Below are 19,943 nucleotides of genomic sequence, written 5' to 3' on the forward strand. Positions count from 1 at the left end.
TTCAGGATCTGCTTCAGGTAAAATCAAACCTAATTCAAAGACTTGCATACTTGCCTAAGTTTTACCCTTGACTTATCCTTGTGCCATAGCAAATTCCATGATTTTGACTCAAAACATGTCCTTGACTTGTATACAAATATATACAGTACATTAGCTCAGTAATCCTAACCACCTCTAAGGTAGGACAGCATTTTTCCAATATTGCAGATGTCTAATTCAGACTTTAGCTTGCCCAAGGCTACCCAATGAATTATTGGTAGAGAGCAAATGTGAGCAGAGGACTTCCTGATTCACACTTTTGCTTACAGCACAGTCCTATGCATGTCTACTCAGAAGTAGACACCATTGAGTTCAATGGGACTTACTCCCAGGTAAGTATGCAGGACTGCAGTCTTAGCCACTGTGCTACATTAACTTTGGGGCATTTTTCCTTTTCAAATCGAGGAAGTAGTAGGTGTACTTTTGTAGCCCTCATCTCACTTCTGCTCCATAAAGGGGTTTAACTACAGTAACTGCTGTTTAAGAACATTGCTGCAGGCAAATGCTACTGTGATTAAGAAAGCATGAAACTAAATTGTATCTTATCTGTAACCAAGTTGAGTGAAATCTTGACCTCAGAACGCACAAGATAGGTTATGTTACAGAAGGCTACAACCTTTGGCAAAGTGGAGGAACAAACAAAAAGCAAGCTCTTCTCTTATGTTATGAAAGGAGTCAGTCTGCTAAACGAGTGTAAAATTGGTTTGCCCCTTTACTTGGAAAATAGTATGAAATATATTTTAACACATGAGTTCTTTTAAAAGATGTATGTCCTGCTCACAAGATAACTTACAACAAAGTTTAAGTAAATAAACGAAACTAAGCAGCTTTGCTGGCTGCCTGGAAGTGCCGTTCTGAGTTTTATGCTGCTACTTACTGTAATTTTCATGTGGCTGCTTGTTTCTGGTTGCATTTTTGCTGAGAACATTTTTATGGTGGGCTGTCTTTGTTTTTACTGTGGTTTATTGATTTATTTTATATTTATGTCCCATGTCTGTTTTTGTAAGCTGCCTTGAGAGTTGTTAGAAAGGTAGGGTATACATCTTTTAAATAAATACAGTCCTAAAATGTAGCCATAAAAGATATCAATTAAAGCCCCCCCCCCCCAAATCTTGTGATATCCCAGTCTAGATCTCATGTGATTTTTAAACAATCAGGGCTTCAAGTCTCATAGGAAGCCCTGTAGGATCAGAATGAAGACTCTTCTAGTCCAGCATCCACATGTCTAGTTGTGGTCAGCCAGAAGTGGGATGTGATGGCAATACTCCTCTCCCAACTCCCCTGCAACTCTTATTCAGTATTCACTGCTTCGGATCCTGTAGGTAGCACATAACCATCATCACTAGTAGCCAATGGTTGACTAGTCACCCATGAATTTGTCTAGTCTCTTTAAAGCAATATAACCTAGTAGCCATCATCACAATTTGGGGTAGTGCAGCAGTTCCCAATTTTTCTAGTGCCACCCCACCTTGTCCTCCATGGTGGGTTGCAACTCTGCCGCTCAGAATGACCTACCTGGAGCCTCTGTAGGCCTCTTCTAGGTAGCATCAAGCTGGCACCAAGACATTTTCTGCTGGCCATTTTGAGGCCCGCGGAGGCTAATAGAGAGGGTCACTGGCCCAGTGTGACCCGGAAGAGTCCTCCAGAGGGTCCCAGTAAGTCATTCTGGCCAGCAGTGCCATTGGGCTGTGACACCCTCTTCCGGAGTGTCAGTTTGGAGCCAAACGGTCCCGGGGCAGGCGGGAGGACCCAGCTTGCAACCCACCGCACATGGCTCACAACCCAGCAATGCGTCGCAACCCACACTGTGAGAAACTCTGTGGAATTAACTACCCTAGGCTAATTGTTGCTCTGTGAGGAAGCACTTCCAATTATTGATTGGAAATGTCTCATTTCCAGTTTCATTGGGTGACTCCTAATTCTAGCATTGTGTGAGAGAGAGAGACCTCCTCTCCACACTATGCAAGCTTTTCAGTGCCTCTGCTTTCTGTAGTCTTGTGAGAATATATTTCCTGTCTTTAGGCGGACTTCTCCCCCATTCCATTATGCAAGCTCCCCTTTTCCCTGAGAGCGAATGCCACAAGGTGACCAGGCTAGTAGATAAAAAAAATTCAGTATTGAATAATATACATGACGATTGCTGGACTATGTGACCTCTTTTGTAGGTTGAGCCTGTTCTGTCTGTAAACTTGCAGACATGAGTTTGATGTAAGAATTGTTTTAGCTGTTGTTGTTGAGCAGAAAACTTTTTCTTAGTTTTCTTTGCAAGGGATAGATATCAAACAAAGTTTAGTTGAAGCTGATAGTAATGAGAGACTCTGAATCTCTGGTCACATTAGAAGTGCATGTGAAGCTTCGAATCTACCTGTCCTGTAGCGTGATTTCAGTATACCTCTTATTCCCCACAAGCTAAACTTTTCTATTAACGATTGTGTATATTGAATTGGACACTAACACATATGTACTATTTTTTTAAACAGGAAACCTCTAGGACTGTCTCAAACAGATATAAAAGGTAAGAAACTTGTCAATATTACACTGAAGTGTGTGTGTGTGTGAAAGAGAAGGTGAGTTTGTCCTATGCTCATTCCCATATATTGTGATATCCACAGATCGAAGATCCAAACAATATTTTACCTTGCTGCTGCTGTTAATTGCTGCTGTTCAGGAAAAGTACAACATTCTCACTGGAGCCTATATATATATAATGTTGATTCTTGAGCGAGGCCTCAGGAACTTTGCTATGGGGGTGCCATGCATGGACATGTAACCCACAAGGCTTTCCCCTTCTCCCATGCAACTGGGAAGTAGAAGAGGAAGAGGGAAATGGCTTTTTCGTTCCACCCCCAAGGCTTCCATCCATGTGACTGCTTACCTGCTTTGCAAGTCCTACTTACCTAGTCCTGCTTTGGACTAGAAGAGTGCTGGCTGCACTGGTGGGTATCCCAGTTGTTTGAAAGGAAGAACCTAAATTTCTTCCTTCTAAACAATTACAGCCCTCCTCCTTTGCCTCCCACCCCATCTTGGCCAATCATCTTGCTTTCCGACATTCCTTGAGAGCAACCAGTTGGCTGGAGTATGTGTGGAGAAATGAATCAAGACTAGTGCGAAGCTGTTGCTGTCCCCTCCAGCTAATCACACCTGCACACCAAGGTCCTTGAGCGAGCAAGCAAGCGGTCAGTCCAGTAGGAGGAAGCCAAGAGTGTTGTGCTGGGCTGAATGTGAGTGTGTTGCTCTTCTGAGCAGGGACTGGTCAGGATGGACATGGGGACCTCAACCTTTACCAGACCTGACTATAGTGTACCTGTGTCTATGTAAAGTTATATTCATGGAGCCATAACCAGCTGTTCCATTTGCTGTAGTCTCTACTGCAACCGGCTGTTCTGTTTCCTTCAGAGAAGCTGGATGAGTTGGCTGCTTGTTCCTTTAAAAATCAATACTTAATAGTTCTTCAGACAATTGAATTAGACCAGTGGTGTCAAACCAGAAGGTCTGTGGGCTGGATGCGGCCCCCGGAGGCTCCTTATCTGGACTGCAGGCTCTTCCAGCACCACCATCAGTTGCTAGCTGCTGCTAAGCTATGCCCATCGTATCACTGCTGAAAGGGCTGCCTGCATTATAATTAGGTTCTCCCATATCTAAAAAATACGATCAAGATTTGTGTATTTTCTCTTCAGTCATTTGCAGCTTATGAGTTCTAAAATGAGAAAATAAGTGCTTATTTCTGATCATGACTTGCTTAATGACATCACTTCTTGTTCATGATGCCACTTGTGGCCCTCAACAGGCATTATGAATGCTATTTGACCCCCTATCTTGAAATGAGTTTAACACCTCTGAGTTAGAGTAAAGTTTTGTGACTATTTTTTGAAATTCATGCAGTGTGTTAGTTATACTGCTAGGTTATTGAAGAGTATGGTCAAATCTGGATATGGCTGGCTTTTCGGATCCCAGAATTGGTTCTCTCAGTGGTCACGTTCAGAACCTGTGAGGACCAGGGAAGACAGGAAAAGCTTCTTGGACACACATCTCCAGCGAGGTCAGTCAGCAAGGAGTGCCTCAGTTGGAAAGAGAATGAGAACCATGCTAAAAAGATGCAACTCTGGTAGCTGCATTTTAATTCTAGTGGCTTGTCACCTTCATGAATAGCAATGGTCTGGCTTGTATGTCATAAGGGCTGTACACATAAAAGAAGCTGAACTGCCTGAACTCTAGGTAGTCTTATCTCAGCCTACTTCAAATGCTGGAAATGAGCAGGCTGGTGAAATTTTGTGCTTGAGAAGATGGAGCAGAGAATTAAAGATGAGGGGGGAATGGGTCAGCTTCCCTAACTTGCACACATCTTTTTGATGTTAGAAGCTTATCCTTTGTATGTAAATGGAGAAACAAGACTGTGGTTGAGGAACCTGCATGTGCTCTACCTCCCCCTGAATAGTTCTTGCCTGCTGCGGAGAGCCTGTCTTACAACCAAGAAGCTCCTAGAATTGTCTCTCTTCTGAACTTAACAGTGGAAAGTAGGGATCTGGCCAACATTTAGAAGGTACACCCATGTGCTCTTTTTCATCCTTATATGTGAACATTTTCTCCCCCAAAGCCTAAAATCTCTCTCAGGAGGTCTGCTAAAGGTATCTGCCAGGCTTAAAAAAAAAGGAATATAACTGGCAGGACACATTGGTGCAGCTCAGTGAGCTACATTTTGAAGTGCCTTGACAGATAGCCAACTTTCTTTCATTAGCTGCCAAGAGTTTGTTTCATTTTATCAGCCATGACAGTGGTCTTTTACGGAATGAGCTGTCATGCATATTGTCAGTTTAATTTGTTACTGACAATTGTTGTTGTTGTTGTTAAGTTGCACGTATTGTGGCAAAGTCAGGGAGTGTTTTATTCTCCCTTTCTGCCTCTAGGCAGCTTGAGATGAAATCGGAGCCAAATTTACACATTTTACAGGACATCTTTCTCCATTCATTTTTATTTTTATTTTAAAGCAGCAGAGAAAAGTCTCTCCTTATTTTGATTTGTGCAGTCCTTTCAATCTGTTTTGCTTTGTGCGTCTTCCAGGTTACTTTGACACCTTGAACAGTGTGTTGCACAGTGTGTTGCACAAAGACAAGTCAGGATTCCATTCAGATTTCTTTGTGCAACAACCTTGTGTTATTACTTGTAGGTGCACAAGTCCTCTTATGCAAGCAAAAGGATAACTTGAGATACAACCCAGTAGGTGAAAGCCAGGAATCCTTATGTGCATCAAAAAGGTTACTGCATGTTAAGAAAAGAAGCAAAATATACTTTTGTGCCTGAATACTTCAGCTAAGTAAAGTGGATCTCTGAAAACTGAATGGTTTTTTCCCCCCTTAAGTATGAATGGAACAGATTTTAGGGAGTTAAATTACAAACTTTGTGTTGCAGCATGCATATCCTGTTTTTAGAAAGATTTTTTTAAAGTCATGCTAGATCAAGCAGTGCCAAATATGGTAATAGTATTAAGCTTACAAAATTCCTTAGAATTGTGTCATTATGCCTTAGAAAAATCTCTTATACTGTAGCCCAGTGCTATTTACACCCATTGAACAACTTAATTGGACCGGAGTTGTGTATTGTTCCTTGTTTTGTTTTTTTTTCCTTGAGAGGTCTGGGTACTCTAGCTGTAAAACCATGTACTCTAACATGACAGCATCCTAGAAGTAGGAAGAAATATATAGATGAACTATAGCAGTCATAATTTGGAAATGGAGCGTGCATTAAACTTTGTGCAGTCTAGCACTCATCATTTTCAGGAATGCAGCCATCCTTGTTGTAAGATAAGAGAAAGTGAAACATCATGTGGTATTGCGTGATCTCAGTTCTCAGATAAAACTGTTCTAGTGTAACCTTGGCTATCCCCTGCTTACCACATAAAGCCAGAGAGAAACATTGCGCTCTCTTCTGTTAGGTTGTTTCTCAAAGTGTGCTCCTAGGAGCCCTGGGGCTCCCTGAGCCCCCATCAAGTATTCCACTAGCGCACCATAAGTGGCTGCCATCTGCTTGACACTGTGGCATTCTGGGGTTTCCCAAGACTCTGTGCATGCACCAATAAGGCACCCTGAAATTTAATTTAGGATTGTATAGAGTTCTGGAGACCAAAAAGTTTGAGAGCTGCTTCATTAGGTGGTAGGCCATTTGGGGGGAGGGAGCTGTTTGCTGCGCAGAGAGTTCCCTCTCGTAAACTGCAATGTATGGTGATGACCTTTACTTAGGCAACTGTCTGCAAAATGTAGAATGGGGAGAATAAGGAAGCTTTTCACAGACTTGATGATAAAGACTGATGCTAATGGGGTAGTCATTCCCAAACTATGTGCTGGGGACTTGAGAGAACCTGTAGCAAGCCATACAAAATGTAGCAAACCTGTAGCAAGCCATGCAAAAGAAGGACCACATATATGATGGTGGTCAAAGCACAGTAAAAATGCTCTTAATGAGGGAAACTCATCTCCCATCTGTTTACACAACAAAGAGGCTCTTAATACAAAGAAGAGGCAATCTATCTCCAGTAGCATGTGCAGCCAGCTAGTATCTGGCAGGGAGTGCCTGTTTACACAACAAAGGCAATCTATTGGACTGGATGTTCAGTATATACTGCTACTATATATTAGTTGTACTAGTATAACAACATAGGATTATTTTGCTTAACAAATCTGTTTTCTCAGCAGGTTGTTCATCCTGTGGAAAATTTAAAGCCAAATCTAGAGACGTCTTTTCAAACCAAGTCCTTGTACAGTATATCTGTTAGAATTCATAGCTTCTGGATACTGAAGTTAATGGGAAGTCCGAGGCTGCCATTCTGAAATCAGTGTCGTGTCCATTCTCACACCCTTGATTGTTTGATTGGCAGAGACAAAAATCAAGTTTTCTGTTTTCCATCTATTTCCATTTTTGGCTAATAAGCAAAGAGTTGGCAATAGCAAAAAAGGGGCAGGAACAAACCATACACTAGTTTGATACCAGCAAATTTGCTCTCTAATTTGTTTTCTGTCCTATTTAGTTTAGAAGTTTTGAAATACAATTGCAAAGTGGTAGTAGTCCAAGTTGTGGGTACGTATTGCCTCAGTGAACTGGTATGCATTATCATCTTGCCATGCCGCATAGCCACCACATGGAGGTCTCTTAGGAAGGCCAATTCTTAAGGAAGGAAGGAAATTTCCACAACAGAAAAATATTCTTGTCTGTTTCAAGAAACAAGAGGAGTGTCTGTTGTACATTTTGTAGTTCTTTCTGCTTTGGAATCTTCATTTTCTGCCTATTCTTCAGTGTGTGTGTGTGTGTGTGTGTGTGGGAATTGTACTTTACTGCTGTGAGAATGACCCTGAGAGAGCAGCATTCTGAAACGCATACTTCCTGTCCTGGAAAGCATCCCCCCTCTCCTTTTTTTGTGAATGTGAGGACTGTGCCAGCTTTTGCTTTGAACTAAACCACAGTTCTGCATTATGTATGCACTTGGAACTGTGATTTAGTTCAAACTGAAAGCAAAGGTTTTGTCCTGTCCTCCTGTGTTGTAAAAGGGAGCCATCCCACGGCCTTCAATATGCGTGCAAGCCCATGCTAACCCTCCCCCAGGCCAACGCACATATTGGAAAGCCTTGGCTTTTTGTTATGGCTGAACCCAACCATGTTTTGCATCATTGGCAAAAAGGACCCATGTAGACCCTTCATGAATTTCGGATTCAGATTGCAATTATAGTCATGCTTACCTGAGAGTATCCCTCACCGCATACTGTGACTGCCTTATATACAAAAACATAGGATTATGTTGTAAGACAAGGCTTTGAATGTGTGTTATATGGATCCAAGCACATACAGAGTGTTGTTGTCAATACTGAAGGCTGCTGAAGAAATAATGAATGTGAAAAAATTGTCCTTTTTTTGGTCTGTATGTTTACACAGCACTATAAATGCACCAGATGATGATGTTTCCAGTAGATACACGCGAGCAGCAGACAGGACAGTATATAACAGATACAGCAGAGAGGCAAATTCTTCTGGGAACATCATACCAAACAATTCTTTGGAAAAGAAAATTGAAGATCTTGAAAAGGTAAATATCCGTATAATAGTCATTGGGTCTTAAAAATGCTGTTGAGTGCTTTTTAATAAAATCCACTCTAGACCAATAGTTGTCAAATCCTGGGCCAACCAGCATAATCAGCATTCCAGAAAAAGCTGTGTAAGTCTTTCTAACGTTTTGCTTTAAAATAAATATAGTTGCCAGTATGTTCATTTTTAAAATTAAGTAAAAGTACATGCTAACCAAATGCGACACATAAACACAGCATGTAGAAATGGCAAAGCCAACACAAAAAACTTAGGCAGCAATCCTAACCTATTTTCCAACATCGAGGTAAGGGCAATGCAGCTCCGAGGTAAGGGAACAAACATTCCCTTAACCTTGAGGAGGTCTCCGTGACTGCCCCCCAGCTGCAGTGTGCAGCACACGTCCCATTGGCACAGCTATGTCAGAGCTGGAAAGTGGGTTAGAATTTGGGCCTTAACCCCACATAAAGCACACTGCAGTATTCAAACCTGGACGTTGCCCAGACATGAATAACTGTGGTCAGATCACATCACTATATTGGATGAATCTGACTGCCCAGCTCTGTTTATCACATACACAAAAAGTACATTTTTCAAAATATGCAATGTCTTTTTTTTTTTTTTTTACATGAAAAGAAATCGTTTTGGATTTGAAGCAAAATGGTGTATCCTTCAATCTCCAGATACATCTTTTAAAAATAGGCTATTTTAAACAAATATATTCGATATTTGCTTTCTTGGCTGCTTAAAACTAAATTAATGACCCTTAGTTAAACACAGTGTTGAAGCCTGCTTTCTCTGTAAAATAATGAAATGTGACAAAATACATTGGTCTTTAGATTTTACTTATATTTTTATCCCACTTTATCTTCAATTCAAAGTAGATTATGAAATAGTATATAATACTTGTCTTCCCAAGTCACAACATGTATATTTGTGTGTTAATATATTGTACAAATTGTGAATGTTTAGACTATTTAAGTTCAGTATTATTGCATACTTTTGGAACTCTAGATGTAATCCCATGTGTACCTAGCAGAGAGTAAGCAAGTTTAGGTTTGCATTCTTGGTCTACTGTTCTCATTAAATCTTCATTACTTGTGTTCTTTGAAGGAACTAGCAAAGGAGAAACAAGAAAACCTAAGGCTTGTGAGGATAGCACAAGACAAAGAGGAGTTGATTGGGAAAATGAAGGAAGAAATTGATTTACTAAACAGGGTAAGTTCTTGTTCAGTGGCTCACTGTGAGAAGATGAGAGGAGTTTGCATTTATTCAAGTTATACTTAGAATTTCAAGGCCGGTTCACACAATCCTTCCAATCCTGGATTTACTTCTGTGAATGTTCCCGTTGGAGAGATTATTAGTGTTCATGGATAATGACTACTTTAAAGATAGCAGTGCCCTGAAGCAGATTAAAATACTTCCTGTATCTGTCTACCTCATCCTTGCTGATCTTGGTCTCTGAGAGGGAGAGATGGTACAGGGAGGTGGAGGAGATTATCATGAAAGGGGAAGTTGATCAGAAAATGAACTTGGGAAAGAGGGGGGCAAACATGCATTTCAGTGGAATGAGGGCACATTATGGAAAGGTGATGTCTCCTTAGGGGTCTGAGAAGAATTTGGGCAGTGGAGTTGGAAGCTGAGTGGAGGAGAACCAGAGAAAAATGGTACAAGATCTGGAGACATAGCCATTTATCTAGAATAGGCTTAAACTAGTCTTTAAATTCAGTATCCCTTTCCAGCTCCCATTGTAACCATCAGCAATCTGTGCCACTTGTTGTTCACCTGATGATTATCAGTCTTACTGATTTACAACCATATCCTGGGCACCATCATTTTGTGGGCTTGCACTTGATGTTCTATTAGTATAGGTGGAGCCTGACTTTCAATCTGCACCTCAGTCAGCAATGGGTGAAACACTTAAATTGGGCATGATGGCATCTGAAACTACATCTTCCTTTTGATGGAAGACATCTTTGGGCAAAATCCTAACTAGGTCTACTCAGACGTAAGTCCTGTTTGATTCAATGGGGCTTACTCTCAGGAAAGTGTGGTTAGGATTGCAGCCTTTGTCTTTTAGTTAATCCTTGGTAAACCTCTCAACATGTCTGCATACCTTTGGCCTCTAAACAAGGAATCTAGTTTTTTTCTATAGCAAAGCAAGAGTACAATTTCCAAACATAATTGTCCTTAAGACTTCAAAATGGTTGAAAAGCTTCCCCATACCAATGGTTCTGTAGCTCTTAGTTGTCTTAGATTGTCAGGACTGACCATTCAACTGATTATTCTCATAGATTTCAAACTTCAGTGACCTCTTCATCCAAATCTTGCTTGTTCTTAGGATGCTTTCTTAAGACACAAACTTCTGTTGCGTTAACCTGGAGAGTGCATGGCACTTTGCCCCTTTAAGCAATAAGCATTTTCTTAAATTAAAATGCATTTTTGAAAAAGGAATCTTAAACATTTTAATGGGAAACACATCCTATATATGACTATTTTGCTTCCTTTTGACTTGTTTGAGTATTTAAATTCCAGACACTTGTTGTGATTGGACCATGTCCAAGTAGCTCATACTTTTTAGTCATTTTTGGAATGTTTTTTCTGCTACATAAACATTCCACAAAGTCTCTTTACTTTTTTTTTTTAATTTTTGAGTACATTTCAAGTATTTTTGCACATATGCCTTCAAGTTATTGTTGTGAGCTATATCTGTGCTGCCAAATATATATTTGATTATAAATTTGCAAGACAAAAGCAAAATTGAACTTGTTATATTGAAAAACTGATTGGTTTTTTTGTTTGTTTCCTTAATATGTGTGACTCCTGAAATGAGCATGCTGTGTACTTTAACAAAAAGTTAGATAAAGATAGCTGCTGGCCTCAAAGTTTGATTGTGACAAGATCACTGTATTTTTTTTAAATGCAAAAAGTTCATATTGCTTACACAATGAAACCCTACTATCCTACCAAATGCCTTGCTGCTCCTGTGAAACGTCCAGTGCTGTTGGAGTATGGTTTGAGATGAGAGTTCCTATCCCCCGTTTTGATTAGGCTTTTTATTTGTGCTGTTGCTTAAAAAGCCTCCAAAAATCAGGTAACTGGGATAGTGATGAGATGGAAAATTCTTGATTTAATGTCACTTGTTCGTTCAATGTTGGTTAGATTGTTTTCATTCTGTTTTTATCAGGCCTTATGAGTCAGACTTCCCCCACTTTCTTCTTCTAAAATAATGGATGTTAGTCAGACTCCATTAGGTGCATGTAAGGGAGGAATGTGCACAGCTAGTGTGTTTGGGTTTTGCTTTTCGAAGCATCCACTTCTACCACAGCTGATGTGGCAGGCAGTTTTGAAAGCTGAGAAAGAGCTTTTCCCCATTAGCTGTGGCCAATACAACAATGAAAATTTCTAAGGGATCTCCAGCTGCTTGTGTGGGGTCTCCTTATTTGGTTTAATAATTCCTTTTTTATTGCAGGAATTCTTAGGCATGTATTTAAAGGTAGCCAAGGCTTTTCATCCTGTCTCTGGCTGCTTGAACAACCACCTGCTCTCCTCTCCTTTTCCCCAGCATTTTCTCTTTCTCCTGAATTTCCCATCAGTACTTATGTGGGTGCTTACCTACTGTGAAACTAAAAAGTGGAAAACAACTTGAGAAGCCTCCATCACCTGGCCTTAGCTGCTGATTTGGAAAGAATGCATGGCCCTAATAGCAACTATGAACTTAACCTACCCATATAAATATTGTGGCACATGAAAAGTATTTCCATGTACTTTAAATAATCTTGCCTGGTAATGACACCATTACATAACCAATTGTTAATAGAATCCTACCATTCCTGGTGCAGACTCCTATAGGAAGGCGTATGTGCGGCCCCACAACACTGCACGTGATATTGGTCACAAATGGGGAGCTTAGGAGAACATTGCATTGCATTGGAAGTGTTCTTTTACCAGGCTTTGCTTGATCTGTGGTGAGCCTAAATCAGTGGTTCTCAAACTTTTAAGCACTGGGACCCACTTTTAAAAATGACAGTCTATCGGAACCCACCTAGCTTTACAAGATTAAAAAAAAATTTCACTTTCCCAGCCACTCAAGCATCTGTTTTATCCTTTTTTACTGTGGAGGGGGGAAGCCTCTGGATTGTGTGTTTGAGCTCCATGTTCATTGGTTTGGGACCATTCTAATGGCTTTGCGTTCCTCTTTGCCTGGATAAGAGCTGAGGCACGTTTGCCTCCCTGCGAGTAAACACACACACGGCTCTGTTTTACTTTCCATAGGGCTCAATACATTTACCTTTTCATCTATCAGCTTGTCCATTTCAGGACCCACCAACAATCAGGTAACAACCCACAGTCTGGGAAACACTTGTCTAAACTTTAATGAGCAAACAGGCAGTTGGAAAACTTCAGGAGTTAACAGGCACAAATAGCTGAATGTAACCAAAGCAACCCAATTTATGCCAAAATTCAAGATCTCGTTATATCCAGATACTTGGAGCACAATGTTATATGTTCATAGTGGTTTAAAAAAAAACAAAAACCACCAAAACATTCACATGGTAATGGGATCCCAATTAACACCTGGCAGAAGTGTTTGCTTGTTCAGTATGTTGTATCTGAAACCTTTTTGTTTTTAGTCTTCTGTTTCTGTAAACATTAGTGTGTTATAATCAAACCCTTTTAAGACAATATCAACTAAAAACTGCAAACCTTGCTCTGTTTCTTTCTAACAGGATCTAGATGATATAGAAGATGAAAATGAGCAATTAAAGCAAGAAAATAAGACACTCTTAAAAGTTGTTGGACAGCTGACAAGGTAGAAGATGGAAGCTTCAGTGAGGAATGAAATATGAAAACTACTGATTGAATGTCAAAGATCAAGGCTAAGATATTGCCACTATTGCAATATGTCAGAACAACGGTCTTTTATATTTATTATGGGCAACGGGGATTAATCTGTTACATAATGCTCTTTCTTCCTTCAGTGAAATAGTATCAGGTTTTACGAGTAATTTTAGACTTGTTCTCTTTCCTTCCCCAAGGTAAATAATTAAAGTTTATTTGAATTAATTATTCAGATATTGACATCTCTCAGAACATTACATTCTTGATTATTGTAATTGTTCATTATGTCCTTAGCTTGTATGTGTACAGCCCCGTTACAGTTGTTGGTGAGTTTTTTTTACTATATCTGAGCACCCAAATCACATTTTAATCTATGTGGATATCTTGTTGTTTTTTTTTCCTCCATGAAAGAAGAAATAGGAGTAAACTTTGTTTACACAGACTCAAAATATATATTTTGGGAGATATTTGCTGTTTAAACAGCTGTTAAGTGCGGGTACTTTACCCCAGTACCGATGTGAAATTTTTGCAGTTGTGTTACTTATTCTGCAAAGAAATCTTGTATTTTGTGATTTATTTTTTTTACTATATCTGAAATACTGATCATAGTAGGTTAGAATTTTTTTCTGTATAGCTATTCTTTAACAAGAAAACATTTTTAAATAAACATTCAGCAAATCACCAGTCATTATCAACACTAGCAAAATAGTTTTTAAGAAAATGCATATGTTCCATATCCATGCTGTAGTTAATCACAATGCTTGTGTATTAACAGAGAAAATGGATGCGTTATACAAAGGAAAATCTAGGGAGTACCACTTCATTGCAACGAATGGGGGCTATTATGAGAGTGGTGTATTGTGGCTTGCACCCCACTTTTGTGTTGGGATAGTATTACAATTCCAGCCTGCTGCACTCATCCTGCAACAACAGTGACATATGAGCATTTGTGGGACACTAATGTATCAAGATTGTGTGTGATTCATAAAGGATTTTGAAGCTGTGATAAAATGTGTTGATGAACATAGTTTACAAAAGGGAAGTTCATGATTTTGAACCCTCTAAAAGTATAGAGAAACATCTATTCTAGAATATTTGTTAAAGCATGTTGTATGCTATTATACAGAAATGTCGCTCTTATCACTTTTGTGTTGCGAACAATGAATCACTCTTTATAAACCACTGAAACAAGAACTTAGGAGTACATTATTCAATTTTGGGTTAGATAAAAGCTATGGTCATGTGAATTATTCAAGTCTAAAGCCCTTCCAAAAATATAGGCCTTTTCTGATTAGAAATCTGTTCTGTTGCCCTTAAGAATATAAAATATAAAGGAATTAACTTAAAATACTATTTAGCACAGTGATTTTCAACCTTTTTTGTCTCACATCACACTGACAAGGTACTGAAATTGTCAAGGCACACCATCAGTTTTTTGACAGTTGACAAGGCACACCGTGCTGTTGTTGGGGAGCTCACACCCCATTGGCCCTGTTAAGAAATGACCCTCCCCCAAACTCTCATAGCACACCTGCAGAGTATTCACGGCACACCAGTGTGCCACGGCACAGCGGTTGAAAATGGCTGGTTTAGCATATTATCCCAATAGAGCTTTATATTTACTGTGTTCCTGTTTTGCTACCACACCTATTGTTTCAATGTAGATATAACATGCAAAAATGATTCCAATTTTAATGACACATTAGTGTAGTGATTCTGAAACTGTGAGCCACAAAAGAGGCTGAAAAGTGCCTTGAAAAATTAACCTATAGCGTTTGATGCATCCATTACTCTAGACCTCACAAGAAAGCTCTGTGGAGTCTTAATTCTGCCTCCTCCCTATGATGACATCCCAAGAGAGATAAGGACTCACTGGGATTCTGCAGCCTGAGCTACAGAGCTGACAGGTATGGGGGAATCCCAAAACCATCACCATTAACTAGAACAGGGGTGCCCAAACCCCGGCCCTGGGGCCACTTGTGGCCCTCGAGGACTCCCAATCCAGCCCTCAGGGAGCCCCCAGTCTCCAGTGAGCCTCTGGCCCTCTGGAGACTTGCTGAAGCCTGCGCTGGCCCGACGCAACTGCTCTCAGCATGAGGGCAACTGTTCAACCTCTCATGTGAGTTGTGGGACAGGCGCTCCCTCCACTGCCTGCTGTTTCACGTCTGTGATGCAGCAGCGGCAGCGAAGGAAAGGCTGGCCTTGCTTTGTTCAAGGCCTTTTATAGGCCTTGAGCTATTGCAAGACCTTCATTCATTTATATATGTTCCATCTCTAATATATTCATTTATGTAAATTTATTCAAATTTGAAATTTTAACTCTTTTCTTTCCCAGCCCCCGACACAGTGTCAGAGAGATGATGTGGCCCTCCTGCCAAAAAGTTTGGACACCCCTGACCTAGAAAGCACTGTCCCATCTCTGAGCCCCAACTGGACAACAGAGAGAGTGGGATGTGGGATATCGGGAGACAGTATTAATTGGGCTATCCCATATTCTCAAGGGAGGTGTCTGCCCATGTTTTCTGGGACTGAGAAAATTATATGTACAGGTCCAGCCTATTTATACACAGGTTTTTTATACATGGATTTGACTCAACACAATTGGCCACTGCAAATGAGAAGGAATGTGCTGATCCCTGGAGAAGGGGAAAAATGCATCCCTTTAAAATCAGTTTAAAAAACTGAACAGTCCTTTAATATTAGCCTCCTTAATGAGAGAGGGGGGGCAGCTGGCTGACAGTCCATCAATCCTTCTCTCTCCAGGCGACCCCTCCCTTCCCCCTGAGCACATGAAAGAAAGGTGATCACTATGCATTGGTGAAGGGAGGGGCTAAGTGCCTTTCTAAGCAGATTGGAGGACTGATTGATGGATTGTCTTCTTAATAACTCTTATCTTACATCACAAAGGTCAGCAAGGCTGTTTTTAAATCACCTGAGCAAAGAAACTTTGTTTTTTAAATTGATTTGCTATAGTGCGTTTTTGAATAATGAGGCTCAACCTGTATGTATTTTTTAAGAGTTTTTTTTAAAGAATGAAGTGGGCAACTTCTAATCTGGGGGAAAACCTCTCTGCTCCAACTTTTGAATGTTTAGGGAAAATATGTAGCTTATACACTTAAATTGTGTATATATTTTATTGGAAACATTTCATATTGAAAATACCATTTTAATTGTATGAAATAATGAGATTGCATTAAATAAGTAATCATTTGTTTCTCTAGAAGGGCAGTTGAATGTAACTATTGAAGGTGTGATTGAAAAAAAGACCATAGTCTTCTGTCCAGTTCCCAGTGGTTGGGCTACTTTGAATTTAAATTAACTGTGGTGAATTAAAAAGTATCAGTGGTACTAAATTTGAAGTAAATTTTGTCTCACTGGGGAGAGTTGTACATTTGTACTTGTACAAAAGTTGTACATTTCTTGGATTGGATTTTATAATTTATCTAGGTCAGTTGTTGGGAGACGTTTGTGTTCCATTTCCGAAAATTGTCCGAAATGAAACAGACCTAGAATTTTTCTTAAACTGCTAGCTCAATTACTTGGATTATTTTAATAAAAATGTACCTGTGGTATATGGAAATAAAATGGGATAAGTTATTTTAATGAATCCACATAATCAACCCTAATATTCTGATGTTGTTGTCTTGGTTCATACCATATGATGCCTTATCCTCTGGTAGCATAGACAGTCAAGTGCTGCTTTTCAGAAATTAAATACTATATCCTGTAGAATTAAATTTTTAATGTACTTAAAACAGTTTACTAATGATGCCACACATGGCAGTTCAGATTAACCCCTTCACCAAGATGGAAAAATACATAGTTCAATATTCAAGCAAAATAAACAAAACATTGGCATTGTCATTAAATGTAAAGTTGCAGTTTTGCAGTTATTTATACAAATAAATAAAGAGTTGATTATCTGATGTGCAAATATCCTAGAGCTGGGAGTGAGTATGCAGTTCAGCACCAAGGAAATACTTGCTTGAAATTACTGCCATCACATATTCAAAAATAATCTCTAAAATCTTGAGGACAGTACTTTTTAAAGGTTATATTAGGAGCCCATATACTGTACAAGGAATCTTAAACGTTTGATAGGTCTTCCACCCATGGCCTTAAAAGTTATTCATTGTTTGAAAAAAAATTATGGTGTGTTGTTCTTTAAACAGGAAAAGGAACTGTTCAAAGGCCCTAGGAAAGGTTTGGTTTATTAGGCCCAATGTGTTTTGAAAGAAGACTTTTTTACCCAGCACACTATTCTGATTTGAACCGTAGGAATCTACCTTTTGCTGAGCCAGACCGTTCAGCCATCTAGGTCGGTTTTGGCTACAGTGCAATGCTGAACACCAAAACCAGGGGACATCTACTAAAATTAAGTGTTGGGAGAGTAAGAACAAACATAAGAAAATATTTATTTACCTAGCGTGTAATTAGTCTGTGGAACTCTTTGCCACAAGATATGGTGATTGCATCTGGCCTAGATGCTTTTAAAAGGGGATTGGACAGATTTCTAGAAGAAAAGTCCATCACAGGTTACAAGCCGTGATAAATATGCGCACCTCTCAGAAGGCCAGATGCAAGGGAGTGGCAAGAGGATACAGGTCTCTTGCTGCCTTGTGTGCTTCTTGAGGCATCTGATGAGCCATTGTGAGAAACAGGAAAGTGGACTAGATGGGCCTTTGGCCTGATCCAGCAGGGATATTCTTATGTTCTTACAGTGGTTTACAGAGAGCGAGGATTTCAGATAGGTAGTTTTTTTGGTCCTGCCTGGAGATTCCCACAACTGAACCTGTGACCAATTGAGCTATGGGCCCAATGCACTTCTTTTTTGACCAATAATACAGGATGCTGTGTGTGTGTTGAAAAGTCTTCACCTGAAAATGAATTGGGCTTAAAAAAAAACACCACACAATTCTCATGCTTCTTGGAGGTCTTCTGTTCTTTTCATGTCAGTACCTCCCCTCCAATTCCTTGTTTCGTTCTTGATACAAAATTGTTCCCTTCATCTGAGTTGTGGATTGCGAAGACAGCAATGGTGTTTCTTTTCTCCCCTTTTTCTGAGGGATGTATTTGCAGAGGAAAATAATATTACAAAATAGTAAATGTTCCATAACTCACAAAATACTTAGCAATTTAAAATGCTTTTGTGTGTGATGGGCGGGGGGGGGGGGTTGCAAGAAAATGACAGGCAAGCCCTATGTTAACTGCTTTTGGACTACCTGAAATGAGGTGACTAGTTGGCACGATTATATAAAAAGTATTTTGTAGAGATTTAAGAGGTGACTAGTTGGCACGATTATATAAAAAGTATTTTGTAGAGATTTAATTTCATTGAAATCTGACACAAGGTATGTTTGGCTTGCCTGGTATCGCATCAGTGAAAAAATACATTGCCATAACAGGCTAGAGGGGGAGAATAGGAAATATTTCTTTGTTTTATAAACGAAATGGACTTGCTATTTGTTTCAGGAGCATAGTCAAAATTGCTCTTTCCATTTATGTATAAAATGATACTGCAGTAGGAAAATCAAAATCATTTTTCAAGAAACTGGCATGAAGCACATTTTTATAAAATTCTGGATTTTGTTCAGTGTTCTTAAATAACTCATGTTTATTAGGAATGCACTTCATAGGTTTTGTGTTATGGAGTAGAGTTGTGTATGGTTCCTAACCTTACTACACGCTTCTCCTGTGGGTAACATCACTCCCATTCTCAAAGTTTATCATGACCCAGACTGGATCTGCCGTAAAATATTCAGTGCATTATCAGTTAGTAGCATCCCTTAGTGAGAATCAGTAGTAGAAGTAGTAGTAGTTTATTTAACGGTCTCAGACCAGCATAAAAGCTTAGTGAGAAGAGGATTCCAGAGTCGTAAGAAGTATACAGAGTAGGCAACAGAATTCCAGAGCCATTTTCCTGAGGACCTAAGATGATATTAGCATAGTCTTGGCTGTGATGGGGAGAGGTTGGATTTCTCTACCATGAACATACTACGAGAAGGGAGTCTTGCAGTTAAAAAGGAAAAGTGAATAAATCAATACTCAATACTCAAATTACTTCAAAACTTTTCTTACAAGTTTTTCCACACCTATTAATTCCAGCCAGCTTTATAGTTGTATACGTATCATGCAAACCAACGATGTATGTGGTGCTTGCTTACAATAATTAAATGCACAACTGATGTACCAAGCCGCATATCTGTACAATAATGTAGAATTTTCTTATCACATTTGAAACAATTGTCCATGAATCTGTTTATATTCTGTTCTGGGGATGTTTGTTACAAGTACTTTCTGCAATATTGTAAGTTTTAAAAGTGATTGTAGATGCAGCATGGTCATAAAACTTCTGTAGATAATTAAGTGTTGCTTTTTAAAAAAGAACTAGTCATTGAACCCTCACTTAGCAATAAAGAGCTGTATATACACTTTTATTTTATTAGCAACAGTTAATTATTGCTCTCTGTTGAGCTTTACTTCCTACTTAGGAATGTGTGTTTACTTTTTGCTCATTTGGACACATTTTAAAATAGTGATTTCAGTCCCACAGAGGTAACAATTATCCTATTGTTCACCACCCTTATTGGCTCAATTAAATTTAACTGGGTACCCATGATGGGTATGTGTAACCTGAAGAATATTTGTTTCTTTGTCTCGTTCAGCTGTCACACGCACAAAACTGTAGTGCACACCCTGGCCTAAAATCATTCTGAGATGTAGAAAATCATATATTTTCATCCTATATGGGGATATGTTCCAATCACAGCAATCCAATGTTCTGAAGCACTCCCTCTTCCCACATTTAACCATGGACGGCCCAAAGGATCATGGGGTAGAAGTGGGTAACCCAAATTATTCAGTGTCACCTTTCTATATTTTGATTAATGAAGGGCACAGTCCTAACCAATTTTCCAGCAGCGAGATAAACATTCCCCTATCTTGAGGAGGCCTCCGTGACTGTCCCCCAACTGCAGGATGCAGCACATGCCCCACTG

The 19,943-nt window shown here is 39.5% G+C and overlaps 1 protein-coding gene across 1 annotated transcript in view; it reads left to right on the forward strand.

Annotated features, from left to right (window-relative positions):
- Positions 1 to 19,577, forward strand: part of PAWR (pro-apoptotic WT1 regulator) — a 79,825-nt gene extending 60,248 nt beyond the window's left edge. Inside the window, exons 4-7 of the mRNA XM_066634036.1 lie at positions 2,520 to 2,554; positions 7,957 to 8,107; positions 9,217 to 9,321; positions 12,834 to 19,577. Coding sequence (XP_066490133.1) covers positions 2,520 to 2,554; positions 7,957 to 8,107; positions 9,217 to 9,321; positions 12,834 to 12,920 — 378 coding nt within the window. The 3' untranslated portion in view covers positions 12,921 to 19,577. The remainder of the gene's footprint in view (positions 1 to 2,519; positions 2,555 to 7,956; positions 8,108 to 9,216; positions 9,322 to 12,833) is intronic.
- The last annotated feature ends 366 nt before the right edge of the window (positions 19,578 to 19,943 follow it).

This window comes from Tiliqua scincoides, chromosome 7, assembly GCF_035046505.1.
Source record: "Tiliqua scincoides isolate rTilSci1 chromosome 7, rTilSci1.hap2, whole genome shotgun sequence".
NCBI classification, from domain to species: domain Eukaryota; kingdom Metazoa; phylum Chordata; class Lepidosauria; order Squamata; family Scincidae; genus Tiliqua; species Tiliqua scincoides.